The 22,513-nt window shown below is 43.5% G+C and overlaps 1 protein-coding gene across 1 annotated transcript in view; it reads left to right on the top strand.

Moving 5' to 3' along the window:
- The window catches only part of SV2B (synaptic vesicle glycoprotein 2B), a 58,428-nt gene extending 50,811 nt beyond the window's left edge, over positions 1–7,617 (top strand). The window contains exons 12-13 of the mRNA XM_083871057.1: positions 1,099–1,258; positions 2,666–7,617. Of these exons, the coding sequence (XP_083727183.1) occupies positions 1,099–1,258; positions 2,666–2,849 (344 nt within the window). The 3' untranslated portion in view covers positions 2,850–7,617. The remainder of the gene's footprint in view (positions 1–1,098; positions 1,259–2,665) is intronic.
- The last annotated feature ends 14,896 nt before the right edge of the window (positions 7,618–22,513 follow it).

Raw genomic sequence — 22,513 nt, forward strand, 5'->3', positions numbered from 1 at the left:
AGCAAAACTGAATTTCTCCTTTGTGTTACGTGCCTCACTGGGGCTTCAGTTCATTTTTATCACGTCCTGCCAAACCTTCTCTTGTACAAAACAGCAGATCTCTTGGTGCCTTCATGATGACCACTGCTGGGCTGGGCTTTTTCAGCAGGGAGGATGTTCACACCACACTGTGGGGATGTAGTTTGGCCTTGTACCATGGAGGAGAAGTGGATATAGAGTCCTGCACAGCAGCTTTTCATAGGCAGGCCACTGCAGTGGCAAGATGCAATATAATGTCCAAATTGAAGCATTTTAGTTACACTTCAGCATCCAAAACATTTTGGATGGTGCTAAATTGACTCCAAAAACACCAAACAACAAAGAAAATTGTTTGTTTTTCTGGGAATAAATGGAGATATTTCAATGCTAACAGAACATTCTGCTGGAAAAATAGTTTGATTTTTCACAAATTTCATCTTTCAGGTGAAAATTCCTAATGGGGTAGAAAGCAGTGATTGTAGCTATTAATATTTCTGAATCTGAACTGTGCCTAACTGAGCATGAATGCTCTCACATTCTCCCTCGGTGATGTTCATAAAATTATGGCTCCTGTGCAAATGTGCCATGAAATCTAATGATGTTCTTATAATTAAAAGAGACCTCAAGTGCTTCATACAAGTGACTGTAAATTATCCTAATTGGGACTAGAAATGTGTCAAGTGACTTCAATATGGTATGAAATGCACAAGCTTATCACTTGAAACCCAAGTTGAAAAACCTTCACAATGATGCCTCCTCCTTACTGACTTTTCGTGTTTACTTGCCTCTGCTCTTCCTGGGTCCATCTGGAAGTCTGAGATGCTGGAAGCTTGCCTGGAAAAGCCTATCTTCACAGTCTTTGTGGAGCAGGACTGTCAGCAAGATCAGGTGGACATTGAGAATATTTCCAGGCTGGTTTCCAGAGAACGGCAGCACTAAGGTGTTTTTGGATTCTCACAGATTTAATTCTTATTGGGAGGAAATGCCATCACTTGAAAGCCATCTTTAACAAATGTCTTTGCTCAGCTGTGGATGGGGGAAGGTGGTGCCAGCGTTTTTCTGTTGGTTCTCCCCTTGCAGGAGGGTCGATGCTGATCTCAGCCGTGTGCTGCTTCTTCCTGTTCTTCGGGAACAGCGAGTCGGCGATGATCGGGTGGCAGTGCCTGTTCTGCGGGGCCAGCATCGCTGCCTGGAACGCCCTGGACGTCATCACCGTGGAGCTCTACCCTACGGACAAAAGGTGCTCACTACACTTCTCCTTTTAGTCCCCTTTACTCTCTACCTAGTCCTCCTGGTTCCCAATGGAAAAAGCTGCCCTAGGGACATGTAGGTGGGTGTCGCTATTTCGGACACACAAAAGATACACAGGCACCAGCAGGTCAAGCAGCAAAAGTTCTAATTTAATTTCTGACTCCATCTACTTATATACACTTTGAACAGAAGGCCAAAGATTGGCCAAAAGGGTCACCACCTTCTGAACATCATTGGTGGACATGACCATCAATCACATTCCTCCTCCTAGAGAAGAAATATGTAAACACATAGATAAGTTCTAAAAATACCTATAGTTTACATGAAGCAGTGTGAGAATGCTGCTGCAAAGGTTCGAAAACTCAAAGGCAAGAAAATTCAGGGCGATAGGTGGGGGAGCTGTATATTTTTATTTATTTTACTTTCACCGGTCCTTCAGGGATGTGTAGTTCTGGGTCGGAACAGATATTTGCAAGCCTAATTCTGCATGTGTGGCAGATTGAACACAGGGATCAGGTGGACATATGGAAACTATGGGCTGATAAATCAAAGAATCATAGAATCATGACATCACAGAGTGGCTTGCATTGGAAGAGACTTTAAAGATTTGCTAGTTCTAAACCCCATGCCATGGGCGAGGGCACCAAATGAAAGATGTTCTCTGTCATTTCCATGGATGTGCATGGAGGTCTGGCCTTTTACACTGCATCCCCAAGCCTCTCATCATGGCTCATCAGTGGGGCAGCCTTCCGCTCCAAAACCTGGAGAAAACCATGTGCACAGTGATTTGGGACATGGAGAAGAACAGGAGACTTTGGGACAATGTCCTGCAGATTAAATCTTTCCTTACAACATTCTTATAAGCTCCTTTTTGCTTTTTCAGTTTGTTAGTTAGGGGAAGCCAGAAATGAAGAAGAACTGTACATTGAATCATATAGTCACAGAGTCACAGAATCACAGAATGAAGGTTGGAATTAGGTTGGAAGAGACCTAAAGTAGTGTACTTTTAGCTGCTGGGTGAAACAGGATTTAGAGGAGAGCTGTGGTTGCTCCTCTGGTGACAACCCACTCCAGGCAGCCCTTGGAAGGGAGATCTAGAGCAGATTTTGTCGTGCTGTTTTTGGAAAGGGCAAAGGCTGACAGAGTGGGCCACTCTAGGGCTAGGGAGAAGGTGAGATGAAGAGGAGAAATGAGTGCACACAGACATTTTCCTCATTCACAGAGACATGCAAAACAGTTGCATCTATTTATCTACTTATTTATTCTGCCCAGTTTTATTTGCTAGAAGCTTAGCCTGGGCAACATAAAAGCCTTCACAAGATTACACATCCAAACCTTCTGTGGTCATGCTAGAAACTCCTTCCTAACCATTGCTTTCTGCTTTTCCTCCTGATAGGGGAACAGCCTTTGGCATCCTCAATGGGCTTTGCAAGTTTGGTGCCATCCTCGGGAACTCCATCTTCTCCTCCTTCGTAGGGATAACCAAGGTGGTTCCCATCCTCCTGGCCTCCTCTGCCCTGGTTGGAGGTGGCCTGCTGGCTTTGCGCCTGCCAGAGACTCGAGAACAGGTCCTGATGTGAGCAGCAGAGGCCAGGGGGCTTGTGGGGGGGGCAGATGTAGAAGAAGAACAAAAAAGAGCCATGTCTGGAAAACCCAAAACGTTCATTCTACGCTGTTCTGTCGATACCTCAGACGGCAGAGGGAACGAAGAACCCGCAGGGATATAAACAAACCCATCATTTCTGACCTTATTATAGCCCTGACTGGTGCATGCAGCCCCCACACACCCCTTGCAGAGCTTGGGCTCCACCCTGCCTACTCTGGGAGCCCCTTCTGCCCCTGTCCATCCCCCTGCAAGGACGCCAGATGCAGACAGAGGCTCCGTGCCCACGTGTGGGAGTGACACGGGAGGACAGACCCCGACCCTGCTGCCTCTGTCCAGCACCCCTTGCCCACCCACATCAGCTGTGCTCAGACACCCAGAGCATCCAGGGGGAGGCAGGTAACCAGCCTGCTGTAGGTGAGCTCCAGCAGTAGGGGTGAGAGTTGCAGAGGTCTCTTGATTTTGAGATTATCACTTCCCACCCACCTGGAAGAGTGAGAATCCTGACTTCTCAAGGATGTGAGGGTGGGTGCTCAGCTCTCAGAAGACTCAGAGCTTCAAAGCCCTTTCCTGTCTTCATTGTCTTGGGCACAGCAAATCACTAGGCACCTTCTTGCTGTGGAAGAGAAATATCTAAATAATTATATATATATATGTATTTACATCTACTTGCAAACGTACATACACCCATTGAAGTGATTAGCTATTTAAAAGTTCAGATTTTTAATTTCTGCACCCTTAGGAGGATTTTAAGAGTGACACTAAAAAACAAATCCCAGTAATTCAAGATTATCAGGAGTCATGACCAACTTAGTGGCACTTCATTCTTTATATTCAGATACCAAATATTAAATGTATTAGTGGCTGGGAATATATATTTCTATAATGATTAAGAGGGTTTTTTTCCTACAACTTTCACAGAGGAGAAATTGATATGATATTGGAGCATTTCACAAACCAAATGTGTACATAATATCCAGTGTAAATAGGGGATTTTTGCCTAATACCTACAGTATGGTAACTGTGAATTTACCAGCATTTTAGCCATATTATTTGAAGAATATGATGCTTGATTTTCTAATATACCTGGGTCTCATTGAAACACTGTAAGCACAGTTACTTAAAGCCATTTAACTTGTTACACAGGGAATGCACACAGCAAGCTTTCACTGTACAGAACATTAAATTCCCCATTAAGTGGCACAGTTTAGTTTGATATCCTGTGGAGAACATTTCTGGAATTTGTGTGCCCTTTTTATCACAGCAGTTAAGTCCTGCTGCACCTAGAGGCGAAGTGAGTTGTGTATTTTGGGGTCTGTTTTGGGAAACCAGAATGAAAAGCATCCTGTTCAGTAACACACCAGTGCTTGCAATGGATGAGATAACACTAATTATATCCTTTCAACAAAGCTCAGCAATAGACCAGAATTGATCTGAAACCACCACATAGTGCAGCTAATTTGTCAAACCAGGATATTTCATGACGTAAAAAGTTCTTTTGTACTTTTGCTGATGATCTTCTCATTTACCTTTTGTTGGATCTTCGTTGGTTTTTGTTTGGTTTTGCTTTTTTGGTGATTTTTTTTTTTTTTTAAGAAAACCAAGGAAGGCTAGGCTGAAATCCTGCAGGAGTGATGTTTCACAGCCCTGCCTTTGGCTGCACAGGCACAGTCCTTTGCACTTAGGCTGGCTGCCACCAGGGCCAGCCCAGACTGCAGCTGTGGGAGTCAGCACGGTGCTGCTGCAGGGGCAGCTGAAGGACTCACAGCAGAGTTGGATCACAAGCAGCAATTCCTTGCCAATGAGGCAAAAGCCTCTAATGAGCATCACTTTTATCATTGTGTCAATCAGGGATAAACACCCATGGATCCGCTGGGCTACAATGGGCTGTTTGAGATTTTTGACCTTTATTCTGAGGTTTATGAAATGGATAAAGTCACAAGCTGCTGTAATAACCGAGCTTATTATGATTCATTCCTTCATTTTATGGGTAGCTTAAGGCTTTTTTAAAATATTATTTATTTTATTTAGTTGTCTTCAGAACAGTAAGGTTCCTTCTCTAAGGTAGGAGTGAATGTAATTATGTCCTTTGGCAGCAGTTCACAGCTTCTGTTCAGAACCACAGCCCAGAATGTGGGATTTTTCTCTAAGAACATCTGGTCCTTTTGCATGATAAGAAACAGTTTAAATATGTATTTTAACACAAAAGATCACCATGACCTTTAGGTTTCGTCCATTTTGTTGGGCTGTGCTTGCCAATTACCACATTGCAACTGGGCAGGGGGGTGAAATTTTGTTTCATTTTCTGTACTATTTGCTTGTGCTGCTCTGAGGAGCCAGAACCTATTTGTATAAATATTTCTTTTGCATAACATTCCTATTTACACATCACCCAATGCTCACAGCAAACCTGACTATTTGTGTTCTCCACTGACATTTTGCAGTGACATTAATGACATCATTTATTTTGCAAAACTTCCCTGTTAACTTTCAGAGAAGGAAGAAACTGAAATCTTGAGGAGATAGAAATGGCAAGGTAATATTAGGAAATATTATCCATTCTTCCTTACAGAACAGCTCTTTCACAGGCTGCTAAACCTCACCTCACAGACCAGCTGGGACAAGGTAAAGAGTAATAGGATCTCCTTGTCAATGTCACCTGGAAATTCTTTGCACCCCTAAAATCCGTAGGTCAGTCACTTGAGGGCTAAGGGATATTGCACCTGTTGGGGTGTTGGGACAAGGCTCTTACCCCTGGCTTGACCAGGGAGTTTGTGACCTAAAAGGAGAGAGCAAACACATATCACAGCTGAGAGCCTGGGATAAAGGACAGCAATGAGCAGAGAAGGAAGAAAGGAAAAGCTAAGGAGAATTCCCATCACCCAGCTGGGACAGCCAGCATTTGACTGAATGGATTCCCATAATTCTCAGCTGAAAGGCAGAGGCAATGACTTGCCCTGGATAGTCCTGCTTCTTCAGGGACAGAGAGATCCAGGGGAACAGCTCCAGCTCAGGCATTTCCTTTGGGACACCTGGGCTGACATCTCCCACCCAATTCATAGGGACAGGCTGAGTCAATATTCCCAATGTGTTTGTTTGCTGTCCTTGCCATGGTGTAATTCAGCTGCTCTCCAGAGCAAAACAGCTGCTGGGTGCAGACCCCTCTGCATGGGCTGGGGTTTGTTTTGGGCTCAGTTTCAAACCTTGGCTACCTGCTAGGCTTAGCCTCAGTCACAGATCCTTGAGCGTCAAGCAAGGGAAGATTTCTCCTCAGGCACCTCTTCTGATGGCTCAGCTTAATTTCTGCTGTTCAAGGGCCAGCACATCTCCTCCCTCAGTTCCCCTGCCCACGTCTCTCACAGTGGACAGTCTCTGTCTTGGATACACTGGACCATCCATGGAGAAACCTGCTGACCACAGGTCCCCTGATGCTCTCTGCACAGCACTATTTCCACGGATCCATGAACTTTACTGCAACAGGGACACAGAGGACCAAGGCAGGGGACTTGCCTTAAATCCCAAAGACCTCTTCTAGAGGACAGCTGGATCTCGTCGTGCACGTGTGGCACAGCAGGACAGCCACTTAGCCAGGGACACTGTGGCATGGGAAAGGTGAGTCTAGGGGACCCAAACTGGCCTGCTGCAGCTTTGTGTCTTCAGCTCTACAGCACTGTAGTGGAACGAGTCCATGGCTGAATTTCTGAGCATGCAGACTCAGGCTTTTATAGGAACACCAAGCACTGTTGATATTATTATTAAAGACCAGTGGTATTACAATAAGAGTTCTGCCTCCTTGTATTCCCTGTTGATTTAACAGGTTGTGGCATTGTGATGTATTTAATCCAGTTGTGCAGAACAGCTCCTGTTACTGCCTTTGGCTCTGCTACATCCTAGTGATGGTGGCTGCAGCTTGTGCTGGGTGGGGTGATCCCCTCCTTGCCCATATCAACATCACTCTTCGAAATTCCTTGAAATGCTCTGGGACTTACAAGTGGTGATGTGTGGATCTTTCAGACTATGAAGAGGGTCAATCATGGAAAACCCATATCCAGTGCCAGAGGCTCTGCACACTGGGAAGTGCTCAGGCATCCTGATGTCCTTCAGTGATACTGGAGAGGCACTGAGGGATGCTCCTGAGCCCCAAAGCTGGGTTCACACAAGGGCACAGAGCAGGACTGCATGGAGCTGAGCTTTCTGCAAATGTCCAGGTCCCTTCCAGGTCCTGCTTTGAGACCTCCATCAGCAGAGTATACTCTGATGCTCTTAAGGAGGCCCTAGGTCCTTTTATATTCCCTGCTTATGTCCTTTGACTTTCCAAAGGAGTCACAAAACCTGAGAGGATATTTTTAGGTTTCTGTAGATTTGAGCCCAATGCATTTTATTTTGCATTAAGTTTCTCCCTTAGCTTCTCACCCTTATATTAGCAAATACTGCTTTTAGGAAGAATCAAGCCTGGGAACTGTGAAGGAAATGAAATTAATTTCTTTGCTGTATGTGATGCTAGTGCTGTATAAATGTACACACACTGCAAGTCCCACTGTAAATAACACCTGGTGTTGTGCTTTAATGGAAAGTTTCATTTAGATGTTCTGTCAACTCTGTTGTGAAATAGCCAATTCCAGTCCCTTGGTTCCTTTTCTTCATTTGAAACCTTCTTTTATTTTTTTTATTTGATCTGTGTCTGGTCGTCACTGGAAATTGCAGCTGTTCCAATGGACTTTGTTTTTGTTCTCTCTGTCACATTAAAAGGCTGGAAGAAAAAGAATGGCTCTTGTACTGTTTGTGTTTAATGTACATTTTGAGCCCTTTCACAAGGGCTCTACTGGGTAACTTTGTACCCTGACACCGTGGTTTTCTTTGATGCTTGCTACTTGTTCATCCTTCCTCTCTCAAACAATCCCAACTCAATTAAGACTCCCTTCTATCACAATCCTTTCACACCGTGGACTTCCAAACACAGGACGTGGGAAAATCTTTGCCCTGAAAAATTTTCTGGTAGGAGGAAGTATGAGATATCTTCAAATGTTGTGCAAGACCAAAAAGCTAAACTCTGCTTTGTAGCAAGAATGCATTCCCAAAAAAGCACTTATTTTGGGGCTTGGCACACCATTTGAGCACAGTATGCTCCCTTCCTGGATGTATTTCTAAGGATGTGAGCTCTTTCTTTTTATTTGCAGCTCTTTGTATATATCTAACTGTCCAGGCCATGCTTTCAGAGCAGTGATACAGACAGCAGCAACTGTATAGGAAAAGAGCTCATGGCACAAGCAGTGGAGGCTGGCTGACAGACTATGGGGCTTATGCAAGAATTTCTTTATGTAGAGCATAAAATGCAGTGATCCCTCCTGTCCTAGGCCTGCTGAAGGGTTTTGATTGGACTCAGCCCTGGCTTGTTGTTATGAAATTTAAGTGCTGAAAAGTTGTTGGGTAAATCTGTGATTGGTCCTCTTAGCACATCCACTGCAACATGCTAAAGGTAATATTAAGTGAGAGATAAAGAAATGTAATAAAGAAACCATAAAGGTATTTCCATCATTAGGGGGCTAAACCAGAATTTTCCCTCAGCCTGGGTTCAGCTGGGTCCCATAAGACCTGTCTGGGCTGGGGTTGCACTGGGGTAATCAGAGGCAGAAGCAGTCTGGGATTTTTAAGGACTGGTCTCAGGTGGGAACAGGTAAGGGCTGGTCTCAGGTGGGGACAAGTAAGGGCTGGTCTCAGGTGTGTGTCAGTAAGGGCTGGACTCAGGTTGGAGCTGCCAACTGTGAATTTTGCAATGCTCAGGTCCAACTGCAGAGTGCTGAGCTATGGAGTCAATCTTCCCTGAGTCCCTGCTGTGTGTTTGGCCTGTAGGAAAATGTGCATCAGCAAACACCATCAGAAAGCATTTTCTACAAAGTGAGGTTTTAGATAAAGGTCAGAGATTTGCACTGAAAGCCTTGGAGGTGCTTTTGAGTCGTTCTTCCTCCAGGCTAGTTGACATTCTGCATAAGGCTGGAGTCTCAGTAAGCAGAAAAATCCCATATTTGAATGTTCAGACAGGGTTGCTGATAAAAACAGGGCATAAAAACCCCTGACTAATTTTAAAGTAGAGCACAAAGAATTTAAAAGCAGGATTATGTGACATGCCTGCCTGAGATCACATAGGATGGACTGGTTGGTAAGAAAACCTTTGCACATCTGTGTTCGTGCAAGAAAACCTTTCCAAATCTGTGTTCCTGCTTTTCCATATTAATGTTCCTGCCCTGACCATCTCGTTTTCTTCACATGGATTTTCTGGCACAGATTCTCGTAGCTACTAATAAATGACCCAGATTCCCTGGATGTGCAAGTTCACCCGAGCTGTCACAGAAGGTTACCTGGCGGAGGAAGAAGGCTGGGGATGATGGCATTCCATTCCCAGCCACAAAATCCAGCACTAGGTCTGAGTGATGCCTCTGAATTGAGAAGTGACTTCATATTAGGAACGTGATTTGAGACAGGTTATGGTAAGATGGCAAACCATTTTACCAGTGCTACGGTATCTCAGAACTACCAGTATCTCAGATTCTAATTTGGGGACTTTAAAAGTAGAGACCAAACTTGGCAATCTGAGTTCACATTCGTTGAAAAGACAAGGAAAGAGCAAAACTTGGCCAGGTCTTTGTGGATGGGAAATGGAGCCCTGTTTTTCCAGCTTGGGGCAGAAATTGCTGAGACTGAACACCTGCCAATGCATAAACCATGGTATGATTTTGGGGCTGATGCTTAGTGAGTCTGTTCTTCTCAGACAAGTTTTTTTGTGAGCAGGTGATTATAAACCAGAAAAAACTATCAAAAGATTTTTCTTACCATTCTCAGTGAGCAATGAGAATTAGCTGAAGAATTTTCAGCTACCATGGTCCGTGATAAAATGCAAACAGTTAGGGGATTATATATAATTTTTTACATTTTTAAGTGTACAGAGTTATTACTGCACTAGCCTATATAGCACTATTTGAAAATACTAAAAGTCAGATTTACATTTATTGTTCAGCACTTCTTTTTTCACCTAAAAAAAGAAGTGTAAATATATATATATATACATACACGTATATGCACACATATGCAATTAGATGTGTGCAAAACTAAATTATTGCACTTGACCTTACTGATGATGCCCAAGCTTTTTGGGGGATTGAAAGACCAGGAGATGGCAGCAGCTGCCCATAGCATTGTCTGGTCTCTGCTCTCCAGTAACTGCTGGAGGCTGCTGTGCCCAGGACCCCCATCAGACAGACAAGGTGCTGCAGCAGTGCCATCAGACACAGCTCACAGGGCTCTGACCCTCGGGTAAATCAGGGAAAAAGGGGGGTAAAAAAAAATTAAAAAAAAAAGAAAAAAGGCAGTGATTCCAAAGTTTAGGGAGCAAACAGCCCTGACTAGTGCCAAAGCTTTTGGAATGCGAGTTGTGCAAACCTGAAGCGAAGCAAACGTAATTATGGGGGAGAAAATAAGAATTTCTGCTTCAGTAGGCTGGTGCAATGGTTTTCAAGATTTCTCAGCCTGCACATACTGAGTGTTTTTCAGGGGAGATGTAGATTTCTTATAATAATGTGGTGAGACTGCAGTGAGAGGAGAAAAGCTGTGGACTGGGCAGTGCCTTACCCACAGGGCTCTGAGCAGGGCTGCATGAGTGGTGCCCCCTGGGGCAGCTGCTGAGGTGCTCTAGGGAATGGCCTTTGAAGAGAAGGTTTCCAGCCCAGCTAATCATGACAAGATGTCACCAACGTTGTCTCATAAGTTCCTCCTTCTCCAGAAGGCAGAACCTTCTGCAGTTAAAATTTGGGCTATTCAAAGGAGCCTACAGCTTCCAGACCCCACAGAGCCCAGCCTTGAGGTTTGTGATCCTCTTAAGCAGGGCTTTACCCCAGCCTTAGGAGCTCCCTCCCACCACACCTGGATACAGCTGAGGTCCACCATGGATTTTGTGTTCTTTCCTCCCTGAGAACAACAAGCTTCGAATTCCCTAGAAAGCTTTTCCTTCGCTATAGAGTATAAACAAAAGAGCTGCTCAGTGAATACACACAGACCTAATAGCGAGGAGAACAAAGCCAGATCTCAAGTGGCTTCACTCCTTGCTTTTGTTACCCTGGCAGAGTAAAGAGACACTCCAGGAAGGATGTACCTTCCCAGGGCTGCAGGCTGTGCAGGCTGTGCAGCAGTGCAGTGCCATGGGCAGGACAGGAGCAGGACCCACTCCTGTCCTGGGCTTTCAGAAGTCGGTAAGACTTCTCCAGAGGGAGCCCTTTCTTAGACTTGAAATCTTCTGCTTCAGAATGGGAAAAGAATATTGTACTCAGCCCTTCAAAATACATCTTTAAATTATAAACTCAGCTCTTTTATCCTTTCTAATTTAGGATAAGGATAAGAGCTTTGAAATCTTCCCAGCAATCCTGTTCCTTCACTTAGACCCCTGAACAACAAACTGCTCTGAAGAAACCAGCCTTGTACTGAGCCCTCAGGCCTATAAATATTTCAGAACAACTATTTACAGCCCCCTTTTGACCTTATCCAAAGAAACCATAAAAACTTCTGAGCAGCCCTGGCTCAGCACAGCTGTGGGACCCTGCTAAGTTACTTTGTCCCCTTTTGCATCCCACCTGGAAGAGGACAGGAATAGTGTCACCTTTGTGTTGGTATCTTGCTCTCTGTGAGGTGACACCTACATTAGGGGCTCGAGAGATCTTCTCAGACAGATTTTCTGAGATTTTTGGGTTTGGGGTGCCAGTTATTATTCCATGTCCTTGCTGACATTTCTCTCTGATATTGCAAAATGCTCCTCCTCCAGGTCAGTTAAAGCAGCTTTTTCTTGTAACTGCTACACATTTGCTCCCAAATAACCAATTTCCCTGTCTCCTCAGGTCAAAGTTCAGTATAAAACTTGTGGGAAGAAACACTCATTAAAGAGAAAAGAAACCAGAGGCAATCCTAGGTGAATTCCACATCAACCACAGAAGAGCTCAAGGCTGAAGTTAAGTGTATCCCTAAATCATGAACACGATTATTGCAACCTTCCAGTGTCCACTGGGGATGAAATATTGCCTTGATAGGCTTTAGAGACAGAATTTCATAAAGAGGAAATTTAGATGGGAAAATTAGGCAGGAAAATGTTAAAATCCAACCAAACAAAATACCCCAAATTCAACCCCAGCCCCTTTCCTGACCATTATCTCGTGTTAAACAGGGGTACCTCCCACTAGAGCAGGTTGCTCAGAGCCCCGTCCAGCCTCTCCCAGAACCACACTGGTCATGTTTCAAGGGCAGAGGTCTGAGTCTGGATCTTTGCCATGTGTGCAAGCCCCAGGCTCCTGGAGGTGTGGGTGGCAAACTCCCTGAATGAAAATTAATGTGGTGGCATTGCTCACTGGAAATCTGACAGTTCCTCCTCACTTTAGAAGAACTAGATCTCTGAGGTGTCTCACGGCACAGCAAAACCTGGGAAAATCACCTTCTGCCTCCTTTTCTCTCCAGGTTTTCCTTTTTCTCTTCAGGTATGACTTCCCCAAGGATCCTCCCTTGGTTGATGCAGCCGGAATCCGGTGACACGATGGAAATGAAATGCTGATTTTTAAGCAAGATTATGTAAATCCAGTATGTTCAGTCATTGTAGTCCTGGGAATTCCCTTATCAGCACCATAATCACTGAGAATGAATTCCCCCAGCCTGTGAGATAATGGCAGGGAAGGAGTGAGGGCTGAGCTACTCACCAGGCATTACTCAGCCAGGGCTTCCAGTTGCATGACAAGGAATGAGCACAAGGTGAAATGTTCATACCACAGAGATCTCCAGTGCAATGACCCTGCTCTCAGTAGTCCTCTTGAATAACTGCACAAAGCATTAAAGCCAATGTGGAGGACAATCTAGATCTTTCTGTTTGCCACATTGGGATCCTGGTCTAGTTTGATGTCTGCCCTTGAGCTGATTGAGGAATAAAGCACTAAAATTTTCTGTCCTGGGCTGCTCAGTGGTCATAGCCCTGAGCTATTAGTTCTTGTGTTCCCCCTTGACTCCGTAACAAGAACTGCTGCTTGGCATTACACTTACCAATAAAGTCCTTGGGTGGTGGCCCGATTAATTTGATTTCAAAACGAGGCATGGGGGATAATGCTGCCTACTCATTTTATGTCCTTGCTACCTTCTAACTACCAATCTTTGCAAGCGCAATTCACAAGTGACTACTTTGTTTTCCTCAGGGCATGATTTAGCTTTATTTATTGACATTGTTGTTATTACTATTCATAAAAGAAATTATCAAGGTAACCTGGCTGATGGACTTCCAAGCATTTGGTAATGACTTCTGCAAATCATGAAGAAAAATGTACCTTCGAAATTGAAGGCATAAGCAAAACCAGGGCAAGGGGATGATGAGCTTTAAAGAATAGGTGTCCTTTCAAGCCAAAGATTAATTCCAGATTGAAATTATCAGACAGTAAATAACACACCTGAGCCTTCGTCAACAGGAAGCAAATTTACCCTGTTGCAAATATACTAATCACTAGCCTAGCAACTCACATTATTAGCTGAGAATAATTATTCTCTCCAAGGAAAGTATAGCCCTTCAAAGGAGATAACATCTTAAATCACAGCAAATTTTAATTTAAATTCAAAGAGTAGGAATGCACTCAATATCCCATCTCTCTCTTACCTGTCCAGGATGGTGTCATTACAATGTTTTAAAGACAGCCCCAATCACTGGACTAAATACCTGCAGCCTAACACATTGCAATTTCATTTTCTCCTTGTCAGACTGTGTAATTGATATTTGTACTGGAGGTAACAAAACAGAAAATGTGAAGGTGTTGGTAACTGGGCCGTTATTGTATCTCAAACTGCCTGAGAGGTGGGGAGGGCTGGGTGACAGTGAGGAGCTGCTGCCTTTGTAACTGGGCACAGAATCACTGACATGACCCAAGGCTGCAGTCAGCGCCTGGTTGGACTGGGGTTGGTGTGAGGTCTTGTCACAACACCTTGTGTGGCTGTTTCTGCTGGAAGCCAAGTCCTCCAAAGAACCAAGTTCATTGATTCCAGAAAGGTCTCAGCTTGCTGCAGGACATGACTGGGGATGTGGAGGTGGCAGGAGATGGGGCTCTCCAGTGCATCTGCAGGGACAGATGGAGGGAGCTGGAATGTTCACTGTTGACTTTGCAGTCTGACTTTCATGATTCATGCAGTCTTGAAGACTGACAATTCCCAAGTAAAGTCACCTCCAGAGAAGTGACCAATTCTGTTCCCCTTGTTCCCAGCTCGAGGACAGGGTAATGGGATCTTTTTCCATGGGCTTTTTGCTGAGAGCAAATTCACCAGGTGAATTACAGCGATTTTTCTGCCTGTGTGGGAGTTTGTTTTCTCCTCCAAATGCCTTGGGTTCAGTAAGAGCACTTCTATAGAAGACTCAGAAGTGTCAAACTATGATGAGGGCCAGGTAATTGCAAAACTTTTCTCTGAAGAAAACTCACAGCCTCCTGTCTTTCCAAGCTTTTCCTTGGCCATCACAGCTTTGAAGCTGCATAAATGTCCAAATCTCCACTGATTTCTAATTCTTTTCACATTTTGCTTTCAAGTTTGTGAAACACAAAGCGCAACAGGGCTGATGGGTTGGGGAGATGCAAATGCCCTGCAGAAGTGACCCTGAGTCTGAAGCCTCTAAAAACCAGGACCTTTGGGTTGAAATTGCCCATTAGGTAAACAAAACAAAAGAAAACACCATCCTAACACCCTTCAAACGTGAATAATTTGTTGAGAGTGTCTTCCGGGGTAATAGATAATTGTATCTGTTCCGCCTCCAGAGCAGCTCAAATCAGCCCAGTGACATTTGTCACAAGTGGAGGCAGTTATTAATAGGCTGCATACTTATAAAACTTCTTTACAATGCAAATTGCTTCTTACTGCCTTTATCCTGGCTTTGGGGATGTTTTATCCATGTATTCCTGACTTCTGACTCCTGAGTCAAATCTAAATATCCTTAAAGGAAAGAGGAGTGAAAGCCCAGTTGACTCCAAAGCTTTGGACAGCACCAGAAGTTCTGGAGATGTGTCCAGGGGGGATGCAGGACCATAGTCCAGCAGGAATAAAAGACTGTGATGCCTCCTTTACTAGTAAAAAGCCTACCAGAATAAATACAGAATATGGCCAATTTACTTGCTCACCACTGGAGCTGCTTGTACCCATCCACTTGGCAACACTGATTGAATAAGAAGTTTAATTTATTTGGATTTCAGAGATGCTTTGGCAAATGTAGAGTGGGGATCACCCTGTCTTCTTTCCAGCATTACATGAAATGTGTATTTTTAGCACTCGAGCTCAGAACTAATTTTTCAGGAATTTCACAGCTTAAGCCTCTCGGCTTGGAAAATAATCAGTGAAACATTAAGAAAGGCTGAAGGTAATGGGCAGGGGGCCAGCTATGAGCCCTTGCTGATGTCCCATGTTGATTGCTGTTTTTATCCTCAATGTCAGGAAGAAAAACGGGAGAAAGCAAATACAATGCAGCCTCCAAGCAGAATATGTAAATATAAATCATCGTATAATAGTAGCAGTGACCCAGGGGCAAGCAGTTGCTGGAGAGGAGAGGCTTTCAGACTCTCAGATGAGATTTAAAATCAGAGTCCTGAGCTCTTCTTGTCAATAACAGATTAATAAAATGAACAGACACAATGAACATACTATGGGAAGATGTCAGAAAATTAAGTACTGAAATCCTAACTGTATTTTTGTGTGCAGCACAGTAGGCTGAGTTGCTCCAAGAACTGAATTCTTGCTTTTTTTGAAAATATGGCCCCATACTGAAAAAAATGCCCTTAAATTTATGCACAGATGAAATTAGACTTACTGCAATGTGTACATTATATAAACAGACTCCGGTAGCTCTTGGGGTCAGATATGATTTAGAAATGTAGATTACTGTTATTATTAATAATTATGATCATGACCAGCTGGGGTTTATAACTCAGGACATACTAACCATGACAGTCTATTACTAATGTATGTGTCCTGATCATTATCTTATAAAACAGCCAACCAAAGTGCTATATTGTGTATAGGAAATCATCCCCTCTGCACTGCTAAGTGAGCTAAACACATAGGTACCATTAGCCCTCCATTATATACCCTTCCAAGTACAATTAAGTGCAGACAGGGTCTAAAACTGGGGCCTGCTGTTTTTCCCCTGTGCATCATGTAGGTGGAGTTGGTTTATTACGCCCATTTCAGTTCTTGTTTTTTAAAAAGAGAATAAAAGCTAAATGGTCTCATTAAAACCTCATAGAGGAAATTTATTCGTCCTGCTGAAATATTTTTGGGCTCTTCCGAAACCAGTAATCAGCATCTGAAGACAGTCATCTGCCTTGCTAATGGACCACAGTTACATGTGTAATTGATTAATTAAGGAACGAAAATCACTGCTGAGGCTGAGGGAGACATCCACAGCTTCAGCAGGCATCAAAGTGAAATAGCAGCTCCTCCTGGGCAAAGCAGAGGAGATTGTTTCACGTACATTTTTTCCATTTTAACCTGCTCTATCTTCTCTACACAGGTTGTTGTTTGGTATCCCAGACTTTTCTGTGGGGGTAAGAAACAGAGAAAACAAGAAATGCTCCAGCCCTCCTTTTCCAGCTGGCAGAAGGAGCACAGCGTGGTTGGGTTTGAGCCTGTGTGTGTTTGTCATTGGCTTTGTGTGCATGAGCAACCACGTACACGGAAAAAGGCAACGGAGGGAACTCAAACAAACAAGCTCTTTGGCAAGCTCTGGGTGAGCATGGTGGCGTCTGCTACTCTTTGCAAGCTGTGTTGTCATGATTTCCCTCCTGTGGAGGTTGTGCCTCCTGTCTCACCACTCATTTCACCAGTTTGGTCCCTCACCGATGCTTCATGGCAAAGCTCTTTACAGGGTCCTGGCTGAGGAGAAGGTTTCACACACAGGCAATGCCAAATATAAACATCTTAGCAGATATTTTGAACAGGGGAAATGGTGCAGAGCCACCTCTGGTGAGCTCATGGTGAGTGTGCTGCTAGGCAGAGGAGCTGTGCTCTACTGGAGCTCTTTCAAGGCATAAGACTCCTTCCAGAGCAGGAAGAAGTGGGGCACTGAGGGATTCTGCCTGCAGACAGCATGGCTGGTGCTGAGGTCTTGCTTCTTCCATTTAATACCTGACCTGAGAGATTCCTTGCACTTTGAAAAAATTTTCAGATGTTTCCAGTGCTGTCAGTACTAGGGGCTGCATCTAAGAGAAATTAACAGGTAGACTTAAATACTTTTCATCACTAAATCTATTGTTTTTCTGTGGCTCTCATTGCTTTAGTTTGATCTTCACAGAGCTCCAGGCAGATCCAAAGATCAGCCAGATTTTATAGCGGGTTGGAAAGAGCCAAAGTGTTGAAATTTGACAAAAAGCCCTCAACCTATTTTTAGATAAGCATCTTGAGCCCTCTAATAGCTGAACCTTTGGCAGTTCAGCCAGACAGCCCAACCAAAGCCAGTTTTTAATAGTCAGAGACTGAGCTGTTTAGTTTGCCCTCTTCATCTGCCCATTAGACACCTCCCATTAGCCATTGCCAGTCCAGTTGTGCACTGGTCAACAAACTCTTGGAGAACAGATGGCTCAGACAGATTTTCTGTGGGCCAGAGTCAGGCAGTTTCAGTGTCTTTATGTTCTTGAGGATCAGGATGGTATAGGTACAGCTTTGGACTCCTCACTCCCTGTACTCTGAGATAAATACCCTCATAATCAGCCCACTGCACACCCTCCAGGGGGCTGTTTCTGCTGATGTTGATGTGCACATGCACTGTTTGTGTTAGTGATGAGTTATCTCAGTTGGCCATGAAAAATCAGGAGCATAAGTGAGGTACTGAGTGGTTTCCACTCAAATAACTTTATTAGATGAAATGAATTTTCAAGTGTTGGAAATTGTAGGTAGGCAGCTACAAGCAAACATCCCTAAGATACCTTCAGATTTTGTAACATGTGAAATTAGTTTTTAGGCAGCTAAAATGAAGTATAAGGAAATTGTCTGGCTTTTATGGCAGATGTGAATGATTGCTAACCTTAAAAATTTAAAAGCAACATTTTTGTGCATTTATTCCTCAGAGCTTATGTCACATTTGGAGAACAAATTGAACCTTCTCCTCTAAGCTTCCTTGAGCTTTTGCTTGTCAGTGGCAAAGATCTGAAGTTGGGTACATTTCCTTAACTGCACCTTAAGGTATTTGTCCCTAACTGCTATAAACAGCTGTAATGAGCAGCCTTTTGGAGGTCACTGAGGCCTGCATTGCTATCCAGTGCCAAATAATGATTTGGCAAAGCACTACACAACTGGGCTGAATTTTAAGTATAGCATTAACTGTGTTTAACTCTGCTTGGCGTCAGTGGGGCTTACAATGAGTTTTAAATGTTTCACTGAACAAGGATGGATTCAAGCAGGTGCTCAGGGTTCAGCAGGCACAAAAGCACCTGACTGATTCAGGACCTAAGAGAGATGAATGGAGAGAGTTTCAGAGCAGCTGGTGTCCCTGCCTTCCTAGCAGTGCAATTTCCATCCAATGAGCAGGTGAAAATGGAAGGGAAAGAGAAAAAACAATTTTAAATTAAAGAAGGAAGGGAGAAAAACATGTGTTGGGTCACTGGGGGTATGTTTAGAGTGACATGTTGACTCTGTCTGACAGATTCCTGCGTATGGATGTGCCCTTTATTTGTGAGGGGCCGTCTGTCTGATGGTTATGAATGATGGCCAAATGGAAGGATCATCAGGACAAGTGCAATCTTATTCATAGTCCATAAAATAGCAGAAGAGAAACTCCTGGTCTTCTCATTTATGTCAGCTTTGAGACTAAGCCAGAAAACCTGTGATTATGGAACAACTTTGTATGCATGTGCATGCACATTGTGTGTCTGTATATGCAAAACCTGTCATTGTCAGACACAATAATGGCATTTTACTGGACAAATTGAACTTTCCTTGTCTTTCTGGGTTTTGATTTTTGAGTAAAAATTGAGACCTGCTGCCCCCTCAGCTTCACTGACTTATGATTGAAGCTTATTTTATTGTAGATTTTGGTTTTTTACACATTCAGATGATAACATGGTTCAGAAGGGAGAGCATGAGTGACATCCAGAATTCCTCAGTTTTCTTTAGGATTATGTCATTTGTTTGTTGTCTGATTGTTAAATTGTCTCCAACAATTTAACTTCCATCATGGATTTCTACTTTATTTATAAAATAGATATTTCTGTACCTACCTAAGAGGCCCCATATAATCACAGACTGGTTTGGGTTGGAGGGGACATTCTAAGGTTATCTAGTCCGAATCTTCTGCCATGGGCAGGGATCTCCAGCCTGACTTTGAACAATTCCAAAGGTCAGGCAGCCACAGCTTCTCTGAGCAACCTGTTCCCATGCTGCATATATGGCAATTCTGTGGTTTTCCTGTGTCTCCAGGATTACAACAGTAGTTCTGTATTGAACTCTCACTTCCCCTTTATCTAGATGGAAATCTATTTTGCACACACACACGCAGACCACTCAGTTCATGTTTTCATCTCTTGGGAATATTTAGTCTTCTTATGAAACCCAAACCAACCTAAAGAAATCAATTAATTCTGACTCGTGAAGACAATGATGCTGCAGAAGGAAAATAGATGAGTAGCGGATGTTTAGTCTAATGGATGATGAAAAGCTAAAGTGTTTTAAACACTGATTTATTACCACTGAGACCAACAACGGGATTTAGAGAGAAGAGAAACTGCAGCTCCTCATTTTGCTGGGACCTCCATTTTCCAGGTTGGAGCCAAAGTTCTGTCCCAGCTGGTTAAGGGGGACAGTGCCTGTGAGGCACAGCAGATGTCCTGTGGGGTAGGGTGGCTGTTTAAAGCCAGGGGCCACATTCTACCCTGATACAAGGAGAGGAAAGACGACATGAAAGTGGTCATGACTGAAGACTAAATGAAGAGGGAACAGAATGGAGGAGAAGGAAACAATGAAGTGATAGCAGTGAACAGGACAGGCAGGGACATCTGCAGAGCAGCCTCTCAGTCCTGATTTGCAGAGGGTAATGATGGCAAGATCTCAGTTCCTCCTCATGCAATTCAGACCTGCTACTACAACACAAGCAATCTGTAGTGTCCTTGGAGCTGTTTCAGCTGTCAGAGACCAGCCTGGGAGCATCTCACATGTGTTTGACCCAATGTGGAATTGTCAGAGTTTCAGGAAAAAGGGAGGGTGAATCCTAGCTGGACTTGAAGGGAAGAGCTCGTTGTTAGCACAGATGCAGCTGCTGCAGCTTCCCCTGGTAAACTGCACTTTTAGGAGCATGTCTCCTTCCACTTCCTCTGCAGTGGTAAATGCAGAGGCTTTCTGGCATCACTCTGTCTCCTGTAGAGGGTTATAAAAGTGCAGTTAAGCACTGAACCATTTTACAGCCCTGACCACCCCAGCTACAACGAAATAGATTAACAATGCTCCTTGTGGATCCCTTCCAACCCAGGACATTCAATGATTCTATTATTCTTCCAGCCTTCATTTAAGCTCCTAAAAGAACAGAAAACAGTCTGCTTTGTGGCCCTGACTCTGCTCAGTGGATTTAGGGGAGAGATCCACACAAACTTGAGTTCCACAAACGAATCTGACAAAAGAAGCAGAGACACAGATGACAAAGTTGATGGCTCCAATCACTATAATATGATTTTTTACTTGCCACTGCCAGAGAAATTATGCTGTTGCAGAGTATTTGTATGTTGATGATAACCATCAAAGGCAGAGAGTATATGAAATAATTAAATTTGTAATTACTTGCTGCAGTAAAATGCAGTAAAATGCAGTAAAATGCCCCATTCTCCTCTAAGAACTTCCTCTCTTCCCTGTACCTTGCTCACCATCCTGCAAAGCACAGGAAATTAGCAGCTGAAAGGGTTGGGTTGTAATAATATCCCAGTGAAGAAAACCCTAAAGCAGTTGACAACATTAATGTAGATACCTGGGCTTGAGCATGCAAATACAATCTTCTTATATTTACTTGACGCTTGCAAAATGAACATCTAGATGACATGCTTAACTTCACTAAATGGATTTCTTTAAATAATGTCAACTCTTTCCCTCCTCCCTTTCAATATGTCCCTCCCAAAGTCATTCTCTGTAGAGAGATTATCACTCTGCAGGTAGGAACCAGCCAAAAAGCTTTTTGAAGATATCTTTGTCAAATTTAGCTGAGTTTTGTTTTTGTATAGAGATGTTTGGGCTAGGAGCTAACACTGAGGACAGGCATTTGTGTGCTCCTCTCTCCTGTGAAATGTGCAGGAGTCAGTGCTGAGGGGCTGAGGAAGAGCTGGTCCCACTGAGCTGTGCCCCAGGCAGGGGGGCTGTTTTTCCTTCAAGGTGTATGGCTCAGTTACTGTGCCAAAAGCTAGTCCTCAGTGATGGCTCAGGAACAAAATGCTCACATGTCATGAAATGCATTATTAAATTTCAGTTGTCAGCTTTAAGCCTGATGCTGGTGTTGCTGCCTTAAAACAAGCTCCTTCTTCATCCCTTTGCTTTAATTGCTGCACAGTCAGCTGGTCTGGAGCATCCAATTTGGATCATCAGGGACCACAATCACTGCTGCTGCACCAAAATCAATTAAATTTGGCTGGTTTACCTCACTAGAGGTTCAGGTCACCTCTTGCAGTTGTCCCAAATCAGGCAGGGTTCTGGGTTTCTGTATCCATTCCAAATCGACATCTGAGGTCTGAAGTGCATTCAGTGCCTGCAAACTGAGCTCCTGAAGAGGTACAGTCATCTGACAAACATAATATTTAGTGTCTGCTAAGACAGAGGCTCACAAGAACAGACCATCCACTTAAGCAGAGAAAATATAAGAGATTGTGTTCAATGTACTGTATACGGGAGTCCCTTTTTCAGCATATACCCTATTAAATTAACTGGAAATGAGTGTTCATCAGTCTCTAAGGGAAAGAGCCTGGAGCTTTTTCTTTTCTCTTCACATCAGACATTCATCAGGCTTTTGATCTTACTGCTCATGACTATGTTGGCTTACAGAAAAGGTCAGGAAACAGCTCTGCAAATACTAGTAGGTTTTCCAAAGGCTAAATCCCTTCGTTCATAGGTGGGAATCTTTCAATAACATAATGGTCAAATGCAGCAGGTCAATCGTGTTCTTTTTATTCAGTCAAGGTATTGAAATTGTATGGAGATTTTAAATTCCCCATTGTTTCTCTCCAGAAGCAGGATGAATTCAGAGTCAAGGTAAAGTTATATTAGTTTTGGACACTCAAAAGCTTCAGGTCTTTCTACTTACTCCAGGCGTTCTCTTCAAGAAAATTCATGCTGACGACTGTCAAATAATGTTCCAATTTTTGGTAAACAGCTAAGTATTTTGGGAAAATGACTGGCCTCAGCTCTTCTTTTGAATGTTTCTTTTTACTTCTAGTGGAGCATGAGTATCTCCTCTGCTTTGTTAAGGAGGTTAGAGACACATCTAAAATCATTTGCTCACACTCAATTTGCTTATAGGCATGGAGATAAAGTACAGGTTTGTTTTTGTTTGAGTGTCTCATTGTAGGGCTTCTTGTTATATAACACTCAACGTAACTACTGGGAACAAAACAGATGGTTTTTGTCATTAAATTCTGCTCT

This window comes from Zosterops lateralis, assembly GCF_965231275.1.
Source record: "Zosterops lateralis genome assembly, chromosome: 13".
Taxonomy (NCBI): domain Eukaryota; kingdom Metazoa; phylum Chordata; class Aves; order Passeriformes; family Zosteropidae; genus Zosterops; species Zosterops lateralis.